The following is a 26,766-nucleotide window of genomic DNA, read 5'->3' on the forward strand; positions in this document are numbered from 1 at the left end:
GTGCTGGGGACAGGCAGGTTACACGGTCAGCAGGACCCACTGTGTGCTGGGGACAGGCTGGGGACATGGTCAGCAGGACCCGCCATGTGCTGGGGACAGGCAGGGGACACGGTCAGCAGGACCCACCGTGTGCTGGGGACAGGCAGGGGACATGGTCAGCAGGACCCGCCATGTGCTGGGGACAGGCAGGGGACACGGTCAGCAGGACCCACCGTGTGCTGGGGACAGGCAGGGGACACAGTCAGCAGGACCCACCGTGTGCTGGGGACAGGCCACACAGTGAAGGAAAGACCTGGGCTTTGGGCAGGAGCCTGGGCCCTGGGCCTGGCTGTGTGATATGGGGAACTATCCTTCGGACACTTCTTGGCAGGGTAGGCCACTTGTAGCTTTAAGTTTATAACAAACAAAAGGATGGGTGTTTATTGCAACACAGCCTGGCACGAATATGCTTTTGGGAATGAAGAGCCATGGCCTGAAGTGGGACTGAAATTGTCATCCAGTCTTGCGTTTGGAGTCATTCTGCAGAAAGCAGGCCAATGGGGTGGAAGTCAATGTGTGCAGGCCTAATAAACCCTTCCAGGAGCGACGTTTGGTTGAAGGTACAACAAGAGCCAAAGGCTGTGGTAAGCAAGGGTGTCCATGCCTCAGAAGAGAAGTGTGAAGAGGACTTAATTTGAGTGTAATGAATCCTCAGGCTGCTCCGGAGGCTTCTGGCACACGGGAATGAGCAGCAGACATAGGCAAGCTAACTGGGCCCTGCCAGTCATGGCCTTCGAAGACCCAACAGGGCCTGATTTGGCCAGGGGGCTGCTCCTACTGGGGCCATCTCCAAGGGGTGAGTACTCAGGACAAGCTGCTGGCCGTGTCCAGCTACAGTCCCTTTTCAGCTTCAGACTTGTCAAACTGAACAACACGGTCACTACCTATGGCGAGGTCCTCAGAATACGACTGGGTTATTTACAGATGCACAAACGCTGTTGAACGTCTTACTTTTGGACGATGAATACCAACCTGTAAAAGACAAAGGATTAGGCGTGGTGCCTCTGGGATGAGCGGCTGGTGATGTCTCTCACCGACGGCGTCACCGTGGTGCAGCCAGTGTGAACCCTAGCCACAGACGCAGGAAATCCAAGGTAGACCACCGTGCGGGCATCTCCGGAAGGTGCCCAGAGGGGCCCAAATGCGATTCAAGATGAGGATGATTCTAAGAGACAGTTTCTCTATGAGGTTGCTGTGGACCCTGGCGGGACTTGTGCCGGTGAGTGTCTGCTGATGCCCACAGGGGCCGCCATTCTCAGAGACAAAGCAATGCCATGAGGTGGGGCAGGAGTTCTAACACCAGGGAGCAACGCATAAATCACAGTGAAAGACTCCAAAATCCCCAAACAACCAAGACAACACGCCACTCTCAGAAGCCAACAGCTTACCAGGCACCAGTGGCTCACACCTGTCATCCTAGCTACTCAGGCGGCTAAGATCTGAGGATCACAGTTTGAAGCCAGCCTGGGCAGGAAAGTCTGAAAAACTAGAAAAACTCAGAAAAAACTAGAAGTGGTACTATGGCTCAAGTGGTAGCCTTAAGCTCAGAGACAGCACCCAGGGCCTGAGTTAAAGCCCCAGAACTTGCAAAACACAAACAAACAAAAAAAAACCCACAAAAACCCCACAAAACCCAAAAAAACAAAAAAAGATCCAACCATGTGTTGTCTCCAAGAAATGTATGTCACAGTCAAAGACAGACACAAATTCTGGGTGAAGGGATAGAAATAAATCTTTTTAGCAAATGTATCCTGCAAGAAGGCAGAAATTGCCAAACTGTTGCCTGAAATATATATGCACCAAACAATGGAGCACCTGAAAATGCCAGACAGACACTCTTAGACTTGCACAATTGGATAGATCTTAACACAATAGTGGGATGCTCTCACCCACGGACAGGTCAGCAAAGGATCAGCAAAGAAGCCTTTGAATGAATGAATACCATGAACCAAATGGACTGAATACACATCTACAGAGTATTTCATCCAACAGCCACACAATTCTCATTCTCCTTGGGATCCCACAGAACCTTGTCCAAAATAGATCATGTCTGTGGACATTCAACCAGCCTGAGTAAATACAGAAAGATTAAGATAATTCCTAATATGCTATCTGATCGCAATGGAAACAAACTAGATCTCAACAACAAAATATACTGCAGAAAACATTCAACCACATGGAGCATGAACTCTACACCGTTGAATGACAGGTGGGTCACTGCAGAAACAAAGCCCCGTCTCTTTACTCGGTGGTGTTTTATGACCTCGATGGATCAATGGACGGTGCCCGTCACGGAAGGGCCGGGGCACCTGTGTGCTGTGCCAACACACAGAACAGCTGCGGGATGCACTCACTCCCGCTGTCTGGGGGCAAGTCACACGACGCAGGGGTCCCCCAAACTTGCTGCTGTTTTCATTCCAAACACAAGCGAAGCTGGGTGTGGACAACGTGTGACACGAGGAGCTGAGGTCTGAGGATGGACGCCAGCCCGGGCAGGGATGTCGGTGAGGTTCTTTTCTTTTTTGGGTCCGGTCATGGGGCCTGAACTCTGGGCCTGGGCGCTGTCCCTCAGCTCTTCAGCTCAAGGCTAGCGCTCTACTACTTGAGCCACAGCGCCACTTCTGGCTTTTTTCTTTTTGCTTATGTGGTGCTGAGGAATCGAACCCAGGGCCTCATGCATGCAAGACAAGCACTCTACCACTGAGCCACCTTCCCAGCCCATCTGTGAGGTTCTTATCTCCAATAAATTATCAAAAAAGCTACAAGTGGAGCCATGGCTCAAGGCGCAGAGCACTAGACTTGAGCAAAAGCAGCTCAGGACACCCAAGCCCCAAGTTCAAACCCCAGGACTGACAACAAACAAACCCCAAAACAAAAAACAAAAGTTCTAATCAAGATGGCAGTGAGGCCGTCACTCGAATCGCTCTAGCTCTCTAATCAGAGACTTGGGGCTCTAACACACACTTCTCCCCGAGACTGACAACAAGAAAAGCAGAAACTGACCACCAAAAAGAACAAAGAGCGTCGCATCCCTAGCACACACGGGATGGAAAGCTGCGAAGCACCTCCCTCCACCCTGGTGCTGCACCTGCAGCCCCAGGCCGCCTGGACCCAGGGGCCAGCCTGGGGGACGGCTGGGGCAATCTCCCGCTGCCCTGCGGGAGCCCACCCCCTCCGAGCCCCACGCCTGTCCCAACCCAGGGCTGGGAGGGGACAGCCTCCCATTGGGGCAGAGTGGGAACCTGCCCCTCCCCACACACACCCAGACAAGGTCAGGGCCTGGAGCACGGCTCCCGGCCCCTCTGGGAGCAGATGCCAGGGCAAGACTCAGGCCAGACAAGGTCAGGGCCTGGAGCATGGCTCCCGGCCCCTCTGGGAGCAGATGCCAGGGCAAGACTCAGGCCAGTATGAGCCCCCCCCCCCCCCCCCCCCGTGACTAGCAGGAATCTGCCGACCTACCCCAGACACTCAACCGCTGTGTGCCACATAACAGGAACCTACTAGCAGGCCTAAACCTAGGCCAGAACGCCAGGACACCCTGCAGACCACAGAGCCCCAACCACTGACCAGGACACATTACACTATCGACACCCCTGGAGCTGAAGATTGCCCAATGCAAAACTGGCAGAGATCATCCAGTGACTCACACTCCACCACCACCCCTCACCACAGCCAGGACGACCTTCACAATCCCCAGACCCAAATGTGTAAATCACAATGAAAGATAAGATTCACAAACAAGCAAGACAACAAACCAAGTCCAAAAGCCAACAATAATCCAGGGAAAGATCTCAGTGAGAGCGAAGGAGAAGAGAGGAAGGCCAAAGAACCATCAAAGACACCATGAGAGAATAAAAGGGGCTATCCAAAAACAAACAGAGGTGTGGAAGGAGGAAATGACGACGGACATACAACTCACCCAAAAAGATATGGAGAGAAAAATGGCAACGCTATACACCTCTCTAAGTGACAGAACTAACGCCATGAGAACCGGCCTCAACAAAGCACTGGGAAGCATACAAGTTTCAATTTCCCTATTTCAAACCACAGTTGAATGTCAAAGCAACAGAATAAGTGAAATGGAAAACGGTATCAGTAGTTGAGGATAAAACAGAAGAATTAGAACAAAAAAAATCAAAGAAAGGCAAAAAAAAAAAAAAAAAAAGAACACACTTGGAACACACCAAAGCGGAAGCCAAGAACTGGCAGACTCAGACAAAAGATCAAATTTACACATAGTCGGGATCAATGGGGGGAAGAAATAAAAACTAAAGGTATTGAAAACCTATTCAATAGAACAGTAACAGAAAACGTCCCCAATCTTAAGAGAGAAAACTCACCCACCTGACAGAGGCATACAGAGCTCCCAGTCAACGGGATCCAAGAAGAAACATTTCTAGACACATTGTAGTGAAAACACTGGACTTACAAAACAAGGAATTAATTTTACATGCAGCAAGATCAAAGAAGGAATTGTATTACAATGGAAGGAAGATCAGAATTATTGCCAATCTCTCCACACAAACTCAATGCAAGGAGAGCCTAGAATGGTATCATTCAAGTCCCAAAGACCAACAACTGCCAACCCAAACTGAGTGCGAAGTTCTCATTCACAAGAGACAGGGAAACTAAAACCTTCCATGACAAACACAAACTAAACGAATTGATGAGCACTAACCCAGCATTACAAAGAATACTAAGGGGAAGCAATCAAACGAAGGAAACAATCAAAGTCAAGGAAACATTAGACAAAAATCACTGGAAGAGCAGTTTAAGTAAGAACAGGAAGGAAAGAAACAAAATACGGGAAATCAAGAAAATGGCAGGAAACACGACACATCTCTCCCTCATAACCCTGAACATTAATGTACCCAATTCCTCAGTCAGAAGAAAAGGGGCAGCAGATTGGATGAAAAGACAAATCCATCCATCTCTGTCTCCAAGAGACCCATCTCCCAGTCAAAGACAAAAACAAATTCTGAGTGAAGGGATGGGAAAAGACCTTTCATGCAAATGCATCCTGTAAGAAGGCAGGTATCTGGTAAAATAGAGTTTTCACTAAAATCAGCACAAAGAGACAAAGCAGCTCATTACATAGTAGTGAAGGGGATGATCACAGTGACCAACAAATCACAGTGGTCAGTATCTATGCACCAAACAATGGAGTACTTACATATGTTACACAAACACTTCTGAATTCACAGAACGGGATAGACCCCAACGCAGTAATATTGGGAGATTTTAACACAGGTCAACCAGACAAAAGATAAGCAAAGAAGCTCTGAATTAAATGACAGCACAACCCAAATGGAGTTAGCAGACACCCAACAACAACCAATCCACCTTCTTCTCAGCAGCCCATGGAACATTCTCCAAAACAGATCCTATCCTAGTGCACACAAACACAGGAGCACTGGTGTAACTCCTTGCATCCTCTCTGATCACAGTGTAATCAAACTAGTTCTCAACAACAAAACATATCGCAGAAAACACCCAAAAACATGAAGACTGACTGAACAACACACTACTGAATAACACACGGGTTAGAAGAAATTAGAACGTTCTTACAATTCAATGAAAATGAAAACACATCACCACAAAACTCTGGGATAGAGCAAAGGCAGTGCTAAGAGGAAAGTTTATAGCTCTAAGTGCACACATTAAAAAACAAACAGCTGGGCTGGGAAGGTGGCTCAGTGGTAGAGCGCTTGCCTTGCATGCATGAGGCCCTGGGTTCCATTCCTCAGCACCACATAAGCAAAAAGAAAAAAAAAAGCCGGAAGTGGTGTTGTGGCTCAAGTGGTAGAGTGCTCGCCTTGAGCTGAAGGGCTGAGGGACAGCGCCCAGGCCCAGAGTTCAGGCCCCATGACCGGACCCAGAATAAACCAAACAGCTCAAGTAAATAACCTCATGATGTGACTAAAACAAACTACTAGACTAAGAAAGATAGTGAAGATGAGGGCAGAAATTAATGAAACAGAGACAAAAAAACTATACAGAAAATCAATGAAACAAAAAGCTGCTTTTTTGAAAAAATTAATCAAATTGACAGACCACTAGTGAGACTGATAAAGAAGAGATGAAGCCAGGCGCCGGTGGCTCATGCCTGTCATCCTAGTTACTCAGGAGGCTGAGATCTGAGGATCACGGTTCAAAGCCAGCCCAGGCAGGAAACTCCATGAGACTCTTATCTCCAATAAACCACCAGAAAACCGGAAGTGGAGCTGTTGTCCAAGTGGTAGAGCACTCGCCTTGAGCTGAAGAGCTGAGGGACAGCACCCAGGCCCAGAGTTCAAGACCCACGACCATCAAGAAATCAGAGATGCCACAGGAAATATTACCACAAACATCCAAAAAATCTAAAGGACTATTTTCAAAACCTAAACTCAAAAAAGAAGGAAAATCTAGAAGAAATGGACAAATTTCTAGAGACATGCAAATTGCCTAAGCTGAACCAGGAAGATATAAATCAATTAAACAGACCAATAACACAATGAGATTGAAGAAATAATCAGAAGTCTTCCAACAAGGAAAAGCCCAGGCTCAGGTGGATTCACTGTTGAATTCTATAACTTTCAAAGATGAACTAACACCAATACTCCTCAAGCTTTTCATGAAATACAGAGGGAGCAATTCCAAACTCATTCTATGAAGCCAGTATCACACTCGTCGCCAAACCAGAGGGGGGGGGGGGGAGGGGGAAGATGGGAAGGGATGGGAAGGGAAAACAAAGGAGGAGGCAACAATGCTTGATAAGAAATGTACTCATTACCTTGCTCATGTAATTGTAATCCCTCTGTACAGTATTTTCACAATAAAAAAAAAGAAAAAAAGAAGAACTACAGTCCAATTTCTCTGATGAATGCAAATGCAAAGCCAATAAAATACTAGCCAACAGAAACAAATAAAATAAATCTCACACTATGACTAAGTAGACTTCATCCTACAGATGTAAGGCTGATTTAACATACACAAATCAATAAATGCAATTCCCCATATCAACAAAGCCAACGATAAGAACCATGTGATCATCTCAATAGATGCTGAAAAAGGCTTCAACAAAATATAACATCCATTCATGCTAAAAAGGTTTGGAGAAGTTAGGATCATCCCACCAGGCACTGGTGGCTCACGTCTGTAATCTTATACTCAGTAGACTTGAGATCTGAGGATCAGGGTTCAAAGCCAGCCTGAGCAAGAAAGGCCTGTAAGACTCTGATCTTCAAATAACCACCAGAAAACTGGAAGTGGCGCTGTGACTCAAGTGGTAGAGCGCTAGCATTGAGCTGAAGAGCTGAGGGACAGCGCCCAGGCCCAGCGTTCAAGCCCTACGACCGACAAAAATAAAGGAACGTCCCTTAAAATAATAAAGGCTATCTGTGACAGACCAACAGCCACCACCATACTGAATGGGGAGAAACTAAAACCGTTTTCCCTAAAATCAGGAACAAGGCAAGGATGTCCACTCTCCATTCCTCTTCAGTATAGTTCTGGAATTCCCAGCCAGAGCAGTAAGGCAAGAAAATGACATAAAAAGGAATCACATAGAGAAAGAAGAAATCAAACTATCACTATTTGCAGATGACATGATCTTACACCTAAAGGATCCAAAAAACTCCATTTCCAAGCTCCTACAGCTGAACAACCATGTTAGCAAAGTAGCAAGATATAAAATTAACCTACAAAAATTAGTAGCCTTTCTGTATGCCAACCCTGTACAAGCAGAAAGGGAAATCATGAAAACAACTCCATTTGCAATAGCCTAAAAAAAAACCACCTAAGAATTAATCTAACCAAAGATGTAAAAGATCTTTATAGTGAAAACTATAAAAATCTGAGGAAAGAAATCCAAGAGGACATTAGGAAATGGAAAGACCTTCCATGTCCATGGACAGGTAGAATCAATATTGAGAAAATGGCCACATTGCAAAAATGATATACAAATTCAATGCAATCCCTATTAAAGTCCCAATGATGTTCTTTACCAAGATAAACAAAACAATCTAAAAATTCATATGGATAACAAAAGATCTAGAATAGCTAAAGCAATTCTAGGCAAAAAAAAAAAAAAAAGGCAATCCAGGCAGTATTATAAATTACCAGACCTCAAACTACTACAGAACCATAATAACAAAAACAGGTTGGTATTGGCACAGAAATAGACCCCAAGATCAGTGGAATAGATTAGAAGACCTAGAAATAAAACCATACACTTACAGTTATCTGATATTTGATAAGGGACCCAAAGACATATAGTGGAAAAAAACATAGCCTCTTCAACAATCGGTGTTGGGAAAACTGGACATCCATATGTAGAAAACTAGAAGTGGATCCCTGTTTGTCAACATATACTAATATCAGCTCAAAGCGGATCCAAGACCTCAATGCCAGACCTGAAACTTTGAAACTACTGCAAGAGAGAACAGGAGAAACATTAGAACTTAAAGGTACAGGTAGAAACTTCTTGAATCGAGTCCAGAAGACAGACTTGACAAGTGGGACTACATCAAAATAAAAAGTTTGTGCACAGCTAAGGACACAGCTACTAAACTAGAAAGCCAGCCAACAGACTGGAAGATCTTTACCAGCCATACATAGACAAAGGCCTAATATCCCATATATACAAGGAGCTCAAGAAACTAACCCCTCCCAAACCTAATACACCAATCACTAAGTGGGCAAGGGAGCTAAGGACAGACTTCTCAGAAGAGGACATAAGAATGGAAAGGAAGCACACGAGGAAATGCTCATCATCCCCAGCCATGAAGGAAACACAAATCAAAACGACTCTGAGATTCCATCTCACCCCAGTAAGACTGGCCAGCTTCGTGAATTTGAACAACAAATGCTGGCGGGGATATGGGGAAAAGGAAGCCTACTGCACGGTTGGTGGGAATGTGGACCAGCACAACCACTCAGGAAAGCAGCCTGGAGGTTCCTCAGAAACTAAGCATAGACCCTCCCTGAGCCAGCCAGGGCGCCCCGGGCACGGACCCTGAGCGTCATGAGCCAGGATAGGACACCTGCACCTCCGTGCTCACTGCCGCATTACGCACAACAGCCAGTTACGGCGACAGCCCAGATGCCCCCAACAGATGAATGGCACCTATGCTCAGGGATTTTACACAGCCATTTGAAAGAATAATGTCATCTGAAGGGAAATGGAACCAGAATGAATCATGCTAAGTGAGGTAAGCCAAGCTCAGAGAGAAACGGCACATGTTCATTCTGATACGCAGCAGTTAGATCTAAAATGCACCGGGATGCGATAAGTTATACAAGACTCTAGATACTCACAGAGCGAGACCAAAAGAGGATGCTCTTAGGAGAGAAACACAAAGGTGCAATGCCCAAGTGCCTCTTCATAGTTATATAAAACAATATACATGCTGAAGTGAACTCCAGATACAGAAACAAAAGACTTATTTATTCTCCTTTAACTTATGTGTGGTGTATTTGCGTGTCTTTTTTAACTTATGTGTGTTGTATTCGCATATATATTTTCAGGAGGGTCGGGGAAGAGCACAGAACTCAAGGGAAAAGGTAAAAAAGTGGTGGAGCTCACTGGACCTTGATGAACGTGAACGGTACCATGTGTGGGCAGAGACGGGAGGGGCAGGGAGAGAATGGAACAAGACACTGAACAGAATGAAATGTACTCACTACCTGACTAATGTAATTTGTGATTGCTCTGTACACCTCGATGATAACAAGGTTAATTACACACGCACGCACACAAGCGCGTGTGCAGGCAGCTCCGCGTCTCCTGGCGGGCACTGAGACCTTGCTGGAGGGAAGGGCAAGCCTGGACAGTGCCCAGCAAACCAGAGCAAGCCCTCAGGGCAGCAGCTCTGCCAGGGAGGAGGTCAGGACTCTGTGTGCCTCAGGGACCCAGCAGAGGGGGGAGGCCCCCCCAGCGTGCCCCTCGCCGAGGGCCTGCGGGCGGGACCCACGCTGGGCCAGGCTCCGTTCCCTCTGGCTCTGAACCAGCCCTCTTCATCTAGTGTTGGGTCTTCGTCCGTCCCACAAAAGACGGACGGGGTCCGAGGAAAGGTAAGTGGGGCGCTCGCCCGTTCCCTAGCCTCCCTTAGCCCAGGAGACAATCAGACACAGCGGGGAGCCAAATCCAGCAGGTAGAAAAACTCGTTTATTAACAGAGAGCAGCCCCTTTTTAAAGACAAAGAGGGTGGGTGGTATGGTAAGGGAGGAAGAGGAACCAATCACTGTCAAGGTCACACCCTATCATTCACCTGAGCCTTCACGGGCTGGTTAGGTACTGATCAGAAGATCAATTGGGGTCTGCCCACTCTACCCTCTCCCAGAGCCATCTTTGCTGCCCATGTGCTCCACAATCTAGGAAGGAGGAAGGAGAGAAAGCTCCCATTGTACACGTGCAGACCCGACAGAGCCAGCCCCAGCTCTGCGCTCCACACTCAGGCCACACCAGGAGGGTGGATTCAGCCATGCGTGGATGCCCCAGCCCAGCCGGGTTTCGAGTACCTCAGGACGGGGCCCCTCCCCCTGGGGACAGGGCTCCCTCCCAGGGCCCCCGCAGGCAGAGGCTCTGGGTCAGAAGCCACCACATCTGTCCCCAAGCTGGTGCCCAGGGCTCAGGGCAGGGTCTGAAACCCTGGAGGCCTCGCTGCCCTCTGTGGTGCCCTGGGTGGAAGCGGGGACCTGGACAGAGGGCCCCACTGCGCCCCACCCGAGCTGTGGCTGTGCTGTTGGTCAGAGGGGGCTTCAGTTCTGTGGGGACCCTGCTCTCGGGGTGCTCCTGTCCCCCTCCTCTCACTGCCGGGAGCAGGACTTTGGGGGGCTGCGGGCGGTGGCCAGGCACGGGCCAGGGAGCCTGAGCCCCGCACCAGGCCCTGGGGTCATACCTGGTCCAGCCCCGTGTGCGCCAGTCCTCGCCCAGGCTGTCCAGCACCAGGATCACGCAGAGAACAGAGAGCCAGGGCTGGGTTTCTGGGCCCATGCGCGTGGTCCCCGAGCCTGCGGGAGGGTCCGGAGTGGGGGCTGCGGGGCCAGGCTCCGGCTCTGCAGAGACACCATCTTGTGGTGGGCAAGGGCGGCCTCAGGACGGGGCACGGGAGTGCAGGCGACCCGTTCCCTGCAGGACGCTCCCCCCTACCCCGGGACGTGGAGTTACGGGGTGGGCTGGGCAGCAGAGGGCCTGTGGAGGACCGGAGGGGCGTGCGGGTGGGTGGGGGAGCTTCAGGGCAGCAGGAGCTCCCGGCCGTGCATGCTGGCACCGTGTCCAGGCGTCCTCAGGTGCAGGTCCCCTGCCTCCTCTCCCCTTCCCCCTGCGGACCCCAGCAGGCCCTCACTCACCCGACACGTTCAGGGACACGTTCCTGTTGTTCAGCTGGTGTCCACGCAGACGCCAGGAGTACAGCCCGGCGTGGCGGTCCTGCGCGGACTCCACCACCAGCTGGGCCCGGCCCCCCTGGACCAGGAGCTCCCAGCCGTCCCGGGAGGCGCGGGAGCGGCCTGCGGAGGGCTCCACGCGGAAGAGGGTCCCGTCGGCCCCGGGGGCACTCAGGCTGACGGTGATGCGGGTGAAGGGGTTGGAGATGTTGCAGGTCATCACGGCACGCTGACCCCTGGACACGGAGACCACGCCCTCAGTGCACGCGGGATCGTCCCAGCCTGGGGGGACACACGTAGGCAGGGCCTTGGGATGTGGCTGTCCTGTGGGCCAGGGCTCTGAACGGGCCCTGTGCAGGGGTGGGCCAGCACCACTCACGGAGTGTGTAGAGGACGGCATGGGGGGAGGGGAGGTCCTGCATCTGCTGGGACGGGCTGAGAACCGAGGGCTTCCACTCCGCCGTCTCCAGGGCCTGGGCCCCTCTGGGCCTGAGCTGGGCTCTCCTTCCCGCCCTCTCCGGGGCCTCCCTGTCCCCAGCAGATGGCGGCTCTCAAGGACCTACTTTCATGAGCAGCACTGAAGGAGGCGACCAGAAGCAGGAGGACTCTGAGCAAGCTGGACACAGGGCCAGGGCATGGCACGGGGCAGGGGGGCATGGCCAGCGGGGTCCCCGGTCCTGACTCCGTTCCTGAGACTCGCTGCAGGAGGAGGGGCAGGAGCTGGAGGCCTCAGGGCTGCTGTGGGGCAGGGGGAGCCGAGAGCCTGCGGGATGGGCAGCCCTGAGGACAGCTCCTCCTGACCCACCCTGGCCAGGCTGCCCGGCCTCCAGAGCCCCAGCCCCCTTCCTGTCCCTGAGCTTCCTGTGTGAGCCGCTCTTTCTAGCACGGCCGCAGGGAGGCCGGGGCGGGCAGAGGGGACCCATCCTAGCCCGGCACCGAGCCGTGCCTGCCACGCGTGGCCTCTGCCAGGGGCTGCCGTGAGTCAGGCCAGGATGTGCCGGAGGACACTGTTCTTTTTCTTTTGTTCCTTGCTTACTTTTAAATGTAATTTTATTGTCATTATTAGGGTGCACAGAGGGCTTAGGACTGCATACGTCTGGCAATGAGTACCTCTTTCTGGACAATGTCACTGCTTCCTTCATTTTTCCTGTTTTCCCCTCCTAACTTTGCCCACAGGTTACACGTCTTTTACACAGAGTGTCTCCTGAGCAGCATGATTCCATTTGTTCACCTTCCTCCCTCCCTCTCTCCCTCTCCACTCTTTATGCCCCCCAAAAGAAGAAAACACCCAAAGCATAACCACCACAGCCAACAACAACAACAACACCACCACGTTTCCATTTCCTGGAACTCATGTAGCTAGACGGTATTTTACGCACTCAGCGAAGTCACGCCTCTGCGTCCTGCCGGGGCGGTGCCTGCAGTCCTGTGTGACTGATCTCCTCCTGAGCATTTAGGTCTAGCACTGCCGCCTCTCTGAGCCTGGCTTACCGCACTTAGCATGATTTGTTCTAGGTCCACCCATTTCCCTGCCAATGACAATCTTATTTTTTCTAACGGATGAGCAAAATTCCATTGTATATAGGTACCACATTTATTTTGGCCAGTCCTGGGGCTTGAACTGTGGGCCTGGGCATTGTCCCTGAGCTTCTTTTGCTCAAGGCTAGCACTCTACCACTTGAGCCACAGTGCCATTCCTGGCTTTTTCTGTGGATGTGGTGCTGAGGAATGGAACCCAGGGCCTCAGGCATGCGAGGCAAGCGCTCTACCACTGAGCCACCTTCCCAGCCCATAGGTACATTTTTCTTCTGATCCATTCATCTGTTGTAGGGCCTAGTTTTTTTTTTATTTTGAGCCACTTTAGGTTTACAGAAGTGCTGTTACAGTGAGTACCGCACCCACCGGAACCCCATTGCTCTAGATGCTCTATTGCACACACTGTGCTGAGCAGGAATTAATTTTGTTTTAGGTAGTGTCTTCCAAAGCTTTTAACAGTTACTTCACTTCTCTAATCCTGGCTATTCAGAAGGCTGAGATCTGAGGATAACTGCTCAGACAGCCATGGCAGGATTCTGTGAGACTCTTATCTCAATTAGCCACCAAAAAGGTGGAAATGGAGCTGTAGTCCAAGTGGTAGAGCACTAGCGTTGAGCACAAAAACTCAAGGATGTCCGTAAGTGCTTGTGCTGGAGTGCACAAGCGTGCGTGCACGGGTATAGACCAGCCCCGCCCCGCCAGCCTCGGCTCCAAGTCCCCCACGGCCCACCCGCCTGCCCGTGACCCCATCCTGCCCTTGCGTGGAGCACGGCTGAGGAGCCGGGCGCCTGTGCCGGTCCCCCAGCCCCCTCACCCTGTCCTCTCTCCTCAGCACACCCCAGCCCCTTACCTGCTGCCTCTGCTGCCAACTGCTCTCTGCGCTCTCTGTGTGGCAGTGGGAGGGGCCGGAGCCAGGCTCCTCCTGGACTCGCCCAGAAGGAAAGCTTTTCTGGGAAGCCATGGAGTTCCAGGAACTATCTCCTGTTCAGAGGCAAGTCAGAACTTCTCTTGGTAGTCTACTCATCATGTGTGTTTTAATGAGAAGCCAGGAATTCACTGTTCATCTCCAAGAAAATGGGAGGAGGCAAGAATTTCATCAAGCAAGTTCGTGGAGAGGGCTACTTGGTCCAGGGCTGAGGAGCCACTCCTAAATGACCCTTCACTTCCCTACCAGGGCCAGCACCTACTGTGTGCTCTCCAGACAAGCACGGGGCAGGGCAGGACCAGCTGGACTCACTGTGTGCTCCGAGGACAGGCACAGGGCAGGGCCAGCACCCTGGGACGGAGCTGTGGAGCCGTGGGCTGGCCAGAGTGAGGCTGGGTGAAGGGCGGAGGCTGGCAGGACTGGCAGCAGGCTGTGCCCTGGCTAATCAGCCTTTGACAGCACAAGACAACGCACCCTGGACAGAGACGCTCCAGACCACTCCTCCCTGCGGGACTGGACACCCTGGACCAACCCAGGCCACCTCAGCCCCTACAAGTCCCCGGGAAGCAGGGTTCACGGGGCATTTGCGCATTTGCGACTGCTCCTGAAGGGGAAAAAACATCAACCTCTAATGGAGCAAAGAGCTTAATAGGAGACCTGAAAACTGTGAAACTACTGCAGGAAAACACAGGGCAAACACTGAAGATACAGGCATAGGCAATTATTTTCTGGTAAGACTCCAATTGCCCAGAGAATATGCTTTTATGGACAGATGGGATTGTATTCAAAATTAAAAGCAGCTGCACATCAAAGGTACCAATTTACAGAATCAAGAGACAACCCATCAAATGGAAGAACACCTTAGCCTGTGCATCTCCGAGACACAGTCTATGTAGCTCAAGCTGGTCTTGAACTCGACTCTTCCAGCTGGGCCAGCACGTGCTGGGGTTCAGGCGCATTCAACCGATTCCCCGCCAGCTCTGTTTTCACTATCCTCCCGGGGCCAAAGAGTTAGCAAATGTTTCATCACACCTTTGTTTGTTCTCCAGCCTGGTCCTCCTGGGTGCTCCACTGTTGATGCTCGTAATTTCTTTTTATAAACGATACTTAAAGTTATCTTTAAGTAGTTGTGCAAAGGGTGAGAAAGTAGTTTCTCTAGGAATTTTACTTGGTTCTTTGTTCTTGTGTCCTTGTCATTATCTAACAACCAAATTCTAATTCATGTTTTAAGGGATTTACTTAGCAGTTCTGGAATTTAAATTTTAGCCAGGCAATGTCCCTACAGGGTGACCTATGACCCCAGACCTCCAAGCCTTCCCTCGTGGCTCCCCTCTGAGGTCAGGGTGGACTTCTAGCCCCAGATGGGGCTCAGCTGGACCTGGGAAGGCCAGGTGTGCTCTGGTGTGAGGAATTCAGGAAGGGGGGGTGGAAATGGGGAAGGAGCCAAGTCTGAGTTGGAGGGAGGACAGGAAGCCAGCCAGGCCTTCCCAGGGCCCTTGGCGCTCTGCCTGGGCAGGTGGGTGAGAAGGCACTGGCTCAGCGTCAGCATCTACCTGGGAGGGAGCACTGCACTGGCCCACGTGGGGCTGGAGAAACGTGGACCAGGCTGCACTACCGTCCGAGGAGCTGCGTGCAGCAGCAGGGCCGGCTGCCTGCTTTCCCTAGCAGTGTGAACCCAGGCACACATCCGCAGCTCTTGCTGGTTTGCTGCATCTATTCTGTCCCAGGAACTCAGATTGCTCCTAGCCCTGGTTGTTTACTTAGCAGATTACCTGGGGATAAAGTGGGAGACACAGGGAGAGGGAGGGAAGGGGGTGAAAAAGGGGAGGACAGTGAGCTCACTGCCCCCATTCCAGATTCCAGGGAAGTCCAGCAAGTGGCAGCTGTGGTGTTCAGGCACACGGCGGTGGTGGCTGTGGTGGTCAGGCACATGGTGATGATGGCTGTGGTGGTCAGGCACACGGTGGTGGTGAGGGCTGTGGTGGTCAGGCACATGGTGGTGGTGGCTGTGGTGGTCAGGTACACAGTGGTAGTGGCTGTGGTGGTCAGGCACATGGCGGTGATGGCTGTGGTGGTGACTGTGGTGGTCAGGCACACGGTGGTGATGATGGCTGTAGTGGTCAGGCATATGGTGGTGGCAGCCATGGTGGTCAGGCACATGGTGGTGGTGGCTGTGGTGGTCAGGCACACGGTGGTGGCTGTGGTGGTCAGGCACATGGTGGTGGTGGCTGTGGTGGTCAGGCACATGGTGGTGGTGACTGGTGGTCAGGCACACGGTGGTGGTGGTGGCTGTGGTGGTCAGGCACATGGTGGTGGTGACTGTGGTGGTCAGGCACACGGTGGTGGTGGTGACTGTGGTGGTCAGGCACATACTGGTGGTGACTGTGGTGGTCAGGCACACAGTGGTGGTGGCTGTGGTGGTCAGGCACATGGTGGTGATGGCTGTGGTGGTCAGGCACATGGTGATGATGGCTATGGTGGTCAGGCACACGGTGGTGGTGGCTGTGGTGTTCAGGCACATGGCGGTGGTGGCTGTGGTGGTCAGGCACATGGTGGTGGTGGCTGTGGTGGTCAGGCACATGGCGGTGATGGCTGTGGTGGTGACTGTGGTGGTCAGGCACACGGTGGTGATGATGGCTGTAGTGGTCAGGCATATGGTGGTGGCAGCCATGGTGGTCAGGCACATGGTGGTGGTGGCTGTGGTGGTCAGGCACACGGTGGTGGCTGTGGTGGTCAGGCACATGGTGGTGGTGGCTGTGGTGGTCAGGCACACGGTGGTGATGATGGCTGTAGTGGTCAGGCATATGGTGGTGGCAGCTATGGTGGTCAGGCACATGGTGGTGGTGATGGCTGTGGTGGTCAGGCACATGGTGGTGGTGGCTGTGGTGGTCAGGCACACGGTGGTGGTGGCTGTGGTGGTCAGGCACATGGTGGTGGTGACTGGTGGTCAGGCACACGGTGGTGGTGGTGGCTGTGGTGGTCAGGCACATGGTGGTGGTGACTGTGGTGGTCAGGCACACGGTGGTGGTGGTGACTGTGGTGGTCAGGCACATACTGGTGGTGACTGTGGTGGTCAGGCACACAGTGGTGGTGGTGACTGTGGTGGTCAGGCACACGGTGGTGGTGGCTGTGGTGGTCAGGCACACGGTGGTGGTGACTGTGGTGGTCAGGCACATGGTGGTGATGGTGGCTGTGGTGGTCAGGCACACAGTGGTGGTGGCTGTGGTGGTCAGGCACATGGTGGTGGTGGCTGTGGTGGTCAGGCACATGGTGGTGGTGGCTGTGGTGGTCAGGCACACAGTGGTGATGGCTGTGGTGGTCAGGCACACAGTGGTGGTGGTGGCTGTGGTGGTCAGGCACACGGTGGTGATGGCTGTGGTGGTCAGGCACACAGTGGTGATGGTGGCTGTGGTGGTCAGGCACATGGTGGTGGTGGCTGTGGTGGTCAGGCACACGGTGGTGGTGGTGACTGTGGTGGTCAGGCACACAGTGGTGGTGGCTGTGGTGGTCAGGCACACAGTGGTGATGGCTGTGGTGGTCAGGCACACGGTGGTGATGGTGGCTGTGGTGGTCAGGCACACGGTGGTGATGGCTGTGGTGGTCAGGCACACGGTGGTGGTGGCTGTGGTGGTCAGGCACACAGTGGTGGTGACTGTGGTGGTCAGGCACACGGTGGTGGTGGCTGTGGTGGTCAGGCACACAGTGGTGGTGACTGTGGTGGTCAGGCACACAGTGGTGGTGGCTGTGGTGGTCAGGCACATGGTGATGGTGGTGATGGCTGTGGTGGTCAGGCACATGGTGGTGGTGACTGTGGTGGTCAGGCACATGGTGGTGGTGATGGCTGTGGTGGTCAGGCACATGGTGGTGATGGCTATGGTGGTCAGGCACACAGTGGTGGTGGCTGTGGTGGTCAGGCACATGGTGGTGGTGATGGCTGTGGTGGTCAGGCACACAGTGGTGGTGACTGTGGTGGTCAGGCACATGGTGGTGGTGATGGCTGTGGTGGTCAGGCACACAGTGGTGGTGACTGTGGTGGTGAGGCACATGATGTTGGTGGTGACTGTGGTGGTCAGGCACATGATGTTGGTGGTGTCTATGGTGGTCAGGCACACAGTGATGGTGGCTGTGGTGGTCAGGCACATGGTGGTGATGGCTGTGGTGGTCAGGCACACAGTGTTGGTGTTGGCTGTGGTGGTCAGGCACACAGTGGTGGTGACTGTGGTGGTCAGGCACATGGTGGTGATGGCTGTGGTGGTCAGGCACACGGTGCTGGTGACTGTGGTGGTCAGGCACACAGTGGTGGTTACTGCAGTGGTCAGGGGCACAGTGGGAATGTCCTTTTTCCAAGCAGCTGCCCTCCTCCCAAGTACAGAAGGTGTGTTCTGGCATGACTCCCATCTGAAGTGGCCAGGTTGGGTCAGCTGAGGCCCATTACCACCACCTATTCCTTTGGCTGACTGCCCACCATTCAGAAGTACCCAAGGATCAGGACAGTCACTTGTCCCTGGAGATGTCCCCAAAGCTGGTTCACAGGCCCCATCCTGGGCCTCTAAGTTCAGGTCAGGGGGCCTTTGTGTCTCAGCCCTTTTCTGGCCAGAGTTGGGGAGTTCCAGAGAGGCCTCTCAGAAGCGTGTCCTGGTGCTACTATTGGGCGGGCGGTGCAGGGCCTGGGTGCCCCGTGGCTGCTGCGGGTCCTGAGAGGGGCAGTCACGGAAGGGCGCAAAGCCTGGGCTGGGGCTGGCAGGGGCCACGTCCAGGTTAGTCTCATGAAATATCCCAGTAGGAAACAGGCTGCCTGGGAAGGCCCTGCCATGGGCCAGGACAAGGGTCCCATGGTTCTCCAGGATTTCTTCAGCCCCATGACTGCCTGGTGTTCCTTGTTTTCCTGATCCCTTGTTGTTCTGACAAAGCCCCAGCTGGGTCACCCATGGGGGCAGACAGACCACACCTGAGCAGAGGTCCCGGCCACGTCCACCGGCACGGCCTGCCAGGCAGGGGGTGACTGGGAGCCAAGACCTCGCAGAACAGCTCTTCTCCTGGTGGTGCTCTACATGCGCTGCATGCAGGCCCGGCAGCCGGTGTCCGGTGCTGGCTGCCGCGCAGGAGCGTGTGGCTCGGAAGCACAGGTTCTCCACCCTTCCCTGGACACCACCTTCAGCACCTGGCCTTTCTTGTGGCCCCCTTCTCCTCTTAAGCACATGTGAAAGGAAGCCAGGGAGAATGGAGCATTCTGAAAATTTCTAGAAAATTCAGATAGGCCTGCCTCATGAAACACTACCCCAGTGCCTGTGCGTCCGTCTTGCTGGTCCTGGAGGGAGGGTGGTTTATTCGGTGCATGGCTCAGGTGCCCTCCTGAGGATGGAGACCTCCTGACCCCCACCAGAGGGGCCCTCCAGCTGCCTGGTTTTGGCAGCCAGGGCCTCTGACTGCTAGGCAGATGTTCTATCACTTCAGCCATACCCTCCAGCCCTCTTTGCTCTGGTCATACTGCCTCTTCTTGTCCAGGCAGACCTGGCCTGAGATTCTCTTTTTTCCTTTCTGCTGTGGCTGCAACGACAGGTTTGTGTCATCGCACCTCTCTGTTGACATGGATCTCTTGAGCTTTTGACATAGGCTGAGCCTGAACAGCAATCACTCCCTGCCAAGCACTAGGGTTACAAATGTGAGCCATAAGGCCTGGCCTGCTTCTTCTAAGAGACAGAATCTCAACTCTGCTGCCCAGGCTAGATTTGAACTCCTGGGCCCAAGTGATCCTTCTGTCCCTGCCTCTCAAAGGTTTGGAACTCCAGGTCCCCCCACAGTGCCCAAAGAAGCATGTGGTCTGGGTACTATTCACACAGCTCTGCTGTGTTCAGTGCCAGGGCCTGTCCCACAGGGAGGTCCCCTTTGTCTCTCTCCAGTGCCCAGAACAGAGTGTTGGCGTCTTGGGGTCTTGCTGTTGCTGTTTGTTTCAGCCATTAAAATATTCATTTATGAGGGAAGTTATTTCATGTGCATTATTTTTATACTTGTAGCAGACACTTGTAAAATGTTTGTCTTTCATTTTCTTCCTTTCTTTTTGTTTTTTTGTCGGTCGTGGGGCTTGAACTCTGGGCCTGGGCGCTGACCCTCAGCTCTTCAGCTCAAGGTGAGCACTCTACCACTTGAGTTACAGCACCACTTCCCCTTTCTTTTTTGAGATAGGATCTCACTCAAACTTGAGCTCCTCCTGTCTCAGCCTCCTAAATTCTGGAATTACAGGTACAAGCCACCATGTCTGGTAACTCTTAAACTTTTTTAAAAAATTAACTTTATTTACTTTTTGTTTATGTGGTACCAAGGAATGAAACCCAGGGCCTCATGTATGGTAGGCAAGCGGGCTACCACTAAGCCACCTTCCTAGCCGACTCTCAGACTTTTAGCAACGTAATAGACATCCTGTTTAATCCATTCCATAGCTGCACGTGGCAGCACTCCACACCAGCAGAGGCTGGTCTGAGCGAAGAGGGCCAGCTCTTGGGATGAGTCGCAGCCACCCAACACTAAGCCAAAAATGTGGCTGTGTGCAGACTTCATCAGCGTGATCCGTTTACAGTAAGACAGCAGCCTGAGGACGTGTCTGCTCCCCCACACCCATGCTGTCTTAGACTGACTTCCCATTCTGCTGCACTTCTTTCAAACTACAGGGATGGCTCACCTTCACATCGGCCCAGGGTGGGCTGAACAACGTCAGAAGCTGAAGGGATGTGGGATCTTTGGCTGTGAGGTAAACCGATCAACCTCCTCCTCATTCCTGCCCACCCCTGCCCCCGCCTGCTCACTGGCAGGCATGGGGCACTGAGTGGAGGTCTTGGGGTACAGGTCATCCATTACTGGAAGCCAATGGGGCAGCCTTGAGTGTACATCCAGCCACAAAAAACCAGGCTTCTGTAATCTGCCCCTCCAGCAGCTGCCCTGCCGGAGGGTAGAGAGAGCCATCAGGGCTGGGCGACTGGTGAGCTGATTCCTATTCCTTCTTTTCCAGGAACTGTTGCCAATAGTTTGGCATTTCTTTAGAAGTCCTGCGTGAGCAAGGCTCTGGGGTCTCTTCCTAGAACATCAGACAGCCGCAGCATCTGCTTCCTGCACCTACCTATGTCCTGAGGGCCCCCTTGCATGACTGCATGGTGCCCAGCTTTTGGGGAACCCCCTAGCCTTTCTGGGAATCAGAGCTGGGCCGAAGACACCCTCAGACCTTGAGGTCATTAGTGCTTGCTCTGCTCAGAGATGTGTGAGTAAGCGCACCACCAGCAGAGGACACAGAGATCCCACGGGAGGGGTCCTGTTCCCACTCTTGGCAGGTCCCACTGGGCACTGCTCTGTCTCAGGTAAAATGTCTGTCTCAGAGAGCCACACACAACCTGCAAGCGGTGGATCCAGGTTGTGGCTGCAGCCCTTTGTGGCCCGTGATGGCCTAGGGGACTAGCAACAGGCTACGGACAGGGCGGTCTGACTGACTGCCATGGGACATGCGGCCCTCCAGGAGTGCCCCCTCTGCTCTGCTGGAGAGCTGGCGGGCTAGCTCAGGGGGCTCCATGGCCTGGCACCCCACATTCCAGGTGGCATACTGGGTCTAGAGGGCCTGTGGCTCCTGATTAACTGCAGGCATGTGAGGAGGGCTCATAAATCTCCTGGGACCCTGCACAGATGGGAAGCTGCTGGCTCTCACCACCTCTCCCGTCCAGCTGCAGCTCCCAAGAGGGCCCCAGACGCTGAACGGCCCTGGCACGTGGACACAGTGAGTGTGAGAGCAGAAAGGCCCAAGCGCAAGGCATGATGGAAAGCTAAACAAAACAAAACAAAACAAAACCAGGCCTGGAGACCGTAGGAAACAGCAGCACACCAAACCAAAGAGGCTCCTGTGGGAAGCAGCGGCAGTGGGGCTCAAGCTCCCAGCCCCTCAGGAGCTGAGACCTGAGGATATCGGTGCAAACGCAGAAAGACCGAAGCCCCAGTGCCCATGCTGGGCACAGCATAACTCAGTCCCATACCTTTTCTCTCTCCACCCCCAAACTTGATGCACATTTCTAAACATATTTATTCCTTACTACTTATCAAACCATGGGTTTTATTTCTATTTTTCAAAGGAAAGCATAGCACATTAGTGAAGCTAGCACTACAGCACAAATGAAGTAAATGCTTCCAATGTTCGGAACCAGAGGTAAGCACTCACTGGGAAAGGCAACATTTCTCCTGTCTGTGCTAACTCCCAGCAGGCTCCCAGAAGACTAGAGGAGGCTGCAAGTGTTCACCCTTGGCATGTGGGTAAGCATCAAAGCCCTCCCTCTGAGTCTGACTTTTCAACATCATGAAGGTACTTCGAGGATGGCCAGTGTCCTGGGATAACCAGCCACCCCTCCAAGCCCACTGGGTGACATCAGGTCTTCTGGAAGAGGCTCACCTGGACAGGTGAGATAAGTCAGCTCACCTGCTGCCCTAGGAAAGCCAGGGCCCCAGAGTCTGGCCTGGTGGAAGCATGTGGAAGTGATGTCCTGAATAAAGCTTTCATTTATTACAGAAAGTTCAAGTGTTAATGCTGAGGGAGAGAATAGGACAACAAACCCAGACTCACTACACCCTAATCTCAAGGGCTACCAACTCTTCCATTATCCCTCTTCTTGCCCTCATACCACCCATGCTCAGTTAGAGACCTCATGGCTTCTTCCTCTGCACATTCCCGACTCTCGCCCATTTCCTGACATGTGAGAAGCACACACTTGCTTCTTTCACATCTACATAGCTCAGACCTGTAGATGAAGTAAATCATTTTGATGTCCTTGGAGCTTGTCCTGATTCGGAGCTTGACAGACACTTGGGTCCCCCCATGCACTGGTTCCTCTCCCCAAACCCTTGACAGGATTTGACCTCATCAATCATGTGGATTATAGAGAAGACGTAGGGTACTGATGTCAGCACTGACTCCCACATCTGAGCCAAACAGCACTCTCAGTCCCAGCGTCCCAAGAGGCCACATCCGGAGCTCTTTGCCCTGAGCCGCCCGCCTGCAGCTGTGCTGAGATCCATGTATGGGGATAGCTATGTGCTTGGCTCACTGATGGAGGCCACCAGGCCCCAGGGACACTTTCCCCCGTCACATGGTGACTTTAAAAAGCTGGTGTGTGGGCTGAGAAGGTGGCTCAGTGGTGGAGCGCTTGCCTTGCATGCATGAGGCCCTGGGTTCGATTCCTCAGCACCACATAAGCAAAAAGGAAAAAAGCCGGAAGTGGTGCTGTGGCTCAAGTGGTAGAGCGCTAGCCTTGAGCTGAAGAGCTGAGGGACAGCGCCCAGGCCCAGAGTTCAGGCCCCACGACCGGACCCCCCCCCCCCAAAAAAAGCTGGTGTCTTTAATGGGGGAGGAAGGGTGAACAAACGCCGTAGACATGTGTGGAAAATGAGCTACGCAACCTGAGGGCAGGGACAGGAGGGGAATGCCGGGGCAAAGTGAAGGAAGGGACGACTTTGTCCAACAAGAAGTGCACTCATGGCCTAGCTTACGAAACAGCAACTCCTCTGTACAACACCTTAAGAATAAAGCTGTTTGTTTGTTTTGGGGGGGTGTCGGTTGTGGGACTTGAACTCTGGGTCTGGGCGCTGTCCCTCAGCTCTTCAGCTCAAGGCCAGCGCTCTACCACTTGAGCCACAGCCCCACTTCCGGTTTTCTGGTGGTTCATTGGAGATAAGAGTCTCTTGGACTTTCCTGCCTGGGCTGGCTTTGAACCACAATCCTCAGATCTCAGCCTCCTGAGTAGCTAAGATGACAGGTGTGAGCCACCGGCTCCCGGCACTGTATGTGATTTTAAAGCTGGTGTGTTATGGAGTTGTGCCATAATGGCCCTGGGGTGAATGACCAGCCTGAGTCAGGGTACCCACTGCACAGCAGTGCCATGTTACGGATGAGATGCTTGGGCAGGAGCCAATCATCCCCAGGCTCTGGACAGGTAGCACTGAGGGCTCTGCGGGGCAAAGGCTCGGGCTGGGCCTCCAGAACCAACCTGGTACCTCATGTTTATGCAGGACCGGGCACAGGGTGAGCCCAGCCATCCGTGAGCAACCCTGGGGCTGGGCGTCTCAAGGGTTTGTTCTAGAGCCAGGCTAGGGGCGCTCAAGCAGGCCACCTGCTCTGTCAGCAGCAGTGTTTGTGGGGGCCACTGATGCCAGCTGCTTGATCATCCCAGGGGGATGTCACAGGAAGAAGCAAAATGGAGGTGGGCTGCCAGGCAGTGCCCCCGGCTGACAGCACACTGACAAGCCGGTGCTGGTGCTGGCTGAGCAGCCTTAGCCCTCACCCATTCCTCTAGGCTGTCCTAAGCGGTGCCCTCTCCAAGGGACAAGGCTGCCGCACACTTTGACTACCAACTGGTCTCTGCCTCAGCCCTTTGTACACTGACCAAGGAGCTCAGCCTGGCCTGGACTGTAGACATGGGGCTGTAGAGAGCATGAGGAGACTGGGGTTGCTTGGTGTACGTCTACAGGAGTTCAAGCAAGCGCAGCTGAGATGCTGTGGAAATCACAGATAAGCAGAACACGTGACCGTTCTATGATCGGCCATCGCCTGGCCCTGCCTCGGAGCCCTGTGTCCAGCAGTCATCTTGTTACTTCACCAGCCGTGCATGGAGCAGTGGTCATGCTGGGCTGGGACCCCAACCGGATTGTTGGAGCCTTGGAGGTTGTGTGTTCCTATACACACCTCCACACACCAGGCACACAAACAGGTAAGTGTTCTCACAGCTTACCTCCACAGGACCATGTCCCCACCTCGGCATATGCCAGAGTCCTTTCCAAGAGAGAACTCAGGACATGCACAGATCCAAACACCAGGGCACACAGCCACTACGTCCAATGTGCATATGTGAATATGGAACCAGGTGGCTTGGAGTGGGTGGGGTTGGGAGGATTGGGGGAGTGATGGGAGGTGGCCTGGACTGGAATGTGCTGTGTTTATGGACCTATGAGTTGAGGTCCCTTTGTGTAACTACTTAACAGATAATTTTTTTAAATTCCAGGGTACAGACTGGAAAGCTGGAAGACCTCAGGAGCTAAGGGACTGGCCGTTGATTTTGTCTTGAGTTTTTCATGGGAGCTAGGCTGGGATGGAGCCTGTGGCTCCTGCTCTACTTCAGGCCTGACTTTGTGGGTATTCGGGACCCTGTTTGGCCTGGAATGACCAGCAGGGGGTACTGTTAGAAAGCTAAGTTTCACAGATCCCAGCCTAGGAATGGATCCTGTCACTGTTATGGTGCTGGGTCCTGTCCAGTGTCCCACGCAAGAGGCACCTGCCCCACACCACGTTAGAGCGGCCTGGTTCTGAAATCCCATGTGGATTTCATTCAGTCCAGTCTTTCTGGGGCCTGTTTTGTGGCAGCAGACCTATAAGCAAAGGTGGAAGGAATCCCAGGAAAGAAGAGAGGTCTCTGCCCAAGGCTTTTATACCCACAGCTGCCTGGACCTGGGTGAGCACTAACCCCGGCTTCTCTGGAGAGAAGGCACTGGACAGGACTCCAGACCCTGACTGCCCACCAGGAATGAGGCTCTAACCAGCGAGAGAAAATAGAGTGCCGGCTGGCTCCAGTGCCCTTTTTGTCTGGCAGTGACTCCACAGAGAACTTTCATGGAGTTCACAAGAGGAGCCAATGGGGACACAGGTGGGGGGAGGGGGAATAAAACCAGGAGCTTTGAGGGGGACCCAGAGAGCCACTCCACACATGGGGGCTGCCATCGCTCCAGACTGGGTGGGCCCATGAGCATGGACAGGTCTCCATGGAGCCCGTGATCCAGGGCTTCCTGACAACTACCGTTTTTGCTTCTACTTCAACACAAATAGACTGACCTCAAAAATAGTTAAAAATTGTTTTAAACCTGAAAATGTGTTATTCATAGTGTGTAAATAGTCCTGTCACTGTCTGACAGACAGCGGGTGGAGGGACCCTAAGGCCCTGAGGGCAGGCAGCCCTCACTGAAGGCCTGGCCGTGCCACACAGCTCTGACTTGCTAGGAATGTTTAATCCTTGACATTTCCCCTTATTTTTCGTCTTTTTAAAGAGATGCCATCTTGTAAGGCGGGAGATAGCACAGCCAGCCATGAGTGTCAGCTGTGCCCTTCACATTCGGCTGATTAGAGGGGGTAATCTGTAATCATCCAGCCTGTGCATCCATTTCCCTTGTGTGTGTTGGGGCTCCTCCAGGTTATTGCTGCATAACCTTTAGAATCAGGGTACCTCCTTTAAAGAAGCCCTAGGAGAAGGGAAGGAAAAGTCACTCCTGTGTTCCCTCCCCACAGCTGCTGAAGCCAGCGGAGAAGGCGCACACACAGAGTCCCCAGAAGCAGCTGACACGCAGCAGGGGCCTGAAAGCCCTGCTGACCATCATGTCTGAGTTTGCTCCACCTCTGCCACCTTGACCTCCTCTGTGGGGCTGAAGTGGGGAGTTGCCTGCCTCCAGCTATTTCAAGGTCTGAAGCCTCAGGATATGAACTTTTCAGACATTCAGGTGTCTCTAGACAAAGCCAGCATGGAAGGAAGGAGACGGAGTCTCCCTCATGGACAATCTCCTCTCAAGTTTGATGGCTTGGGAAGTCACGGGGTCCTGAGTGACAGACAGCATATCTGAAGACCTGAGTCCTATGGAGCCTCCTGACCCTCTTCCTCCATCCAGATTCCCTTCCTCCTCACTTCAGACACGGCCCCTCCCAGGGCTGCTCAGGGGTATATCTAAGATCGCTATCACCTGGGGTCCCTACTGACTGGTAACAGTCCCACTCTTGCACTGCTGAGACGAAGTAAACTCCCTCCGAGGGGGTTTGCCTCCTTGGGCCCTGTGTGGTCCACACCTGGCTGGAAACCCATTCCAAGTGGTCCTGGGGGACCTGTAGGTGTGTTTCCAGA

At 53.0% G+C, this 26,766-nt stretch overlaps 1 protein-coding gene across 2 annotated transcripts in view; it reads right to left on the reverse strand.

The window, feature by feature from the left end:
- Positions 1–436: 436 nt before the first annotated feature.
- Positions 437–26,766, reverse strand: part of LOC138833211 (testis-expressed protein 19.2-like) — a 33,498-nt gene continuing 7,168 nt past the window's right edge. Inside the window, exons 4-6 of one of the 2 annotated variants that reach the window (XM_070031572.1) lie at positions 11,371–11,688; positions 10,920–11,091; positions 437–1,011 (exon numbers count right to left, since the gene is read on the reverse strand). In XM_070031572.1, the coding sequence (XP_069887673.1) occupies positions 987–1,011; positions 10,920–11,091; positions 11,371–11,688 (515 nt within the window). In that variant the 3' untranslated portion in view covers positions 437–986. Of the gene's footprint in view, positions 1,012–10,189; positions 10,393–10,919; positions 11,092–11,370; positions 11,689–26,766 lie in introns of those variants that run through there. The other variant, XM_070031571.1, reaches the window with a different exon arrangement.

This window comes from Dipodomys merriami, unplaced genomic scaffold (assembly GCF_024711535.1).
Source record: "Dipodomys merriami isolate MVZ:Mamm:240054 unplaced genomic scaffold, mDipMer1.0.p SCAF_202, whole genome shotgun sequence".
In the NCBI taxonomy this organism is placed as follows: Eukaryota; Metazoa; Chordata; class Mammalia; order Rodentia; family Heteromyidae; genus Dipodomys; species Dipodomys merriami.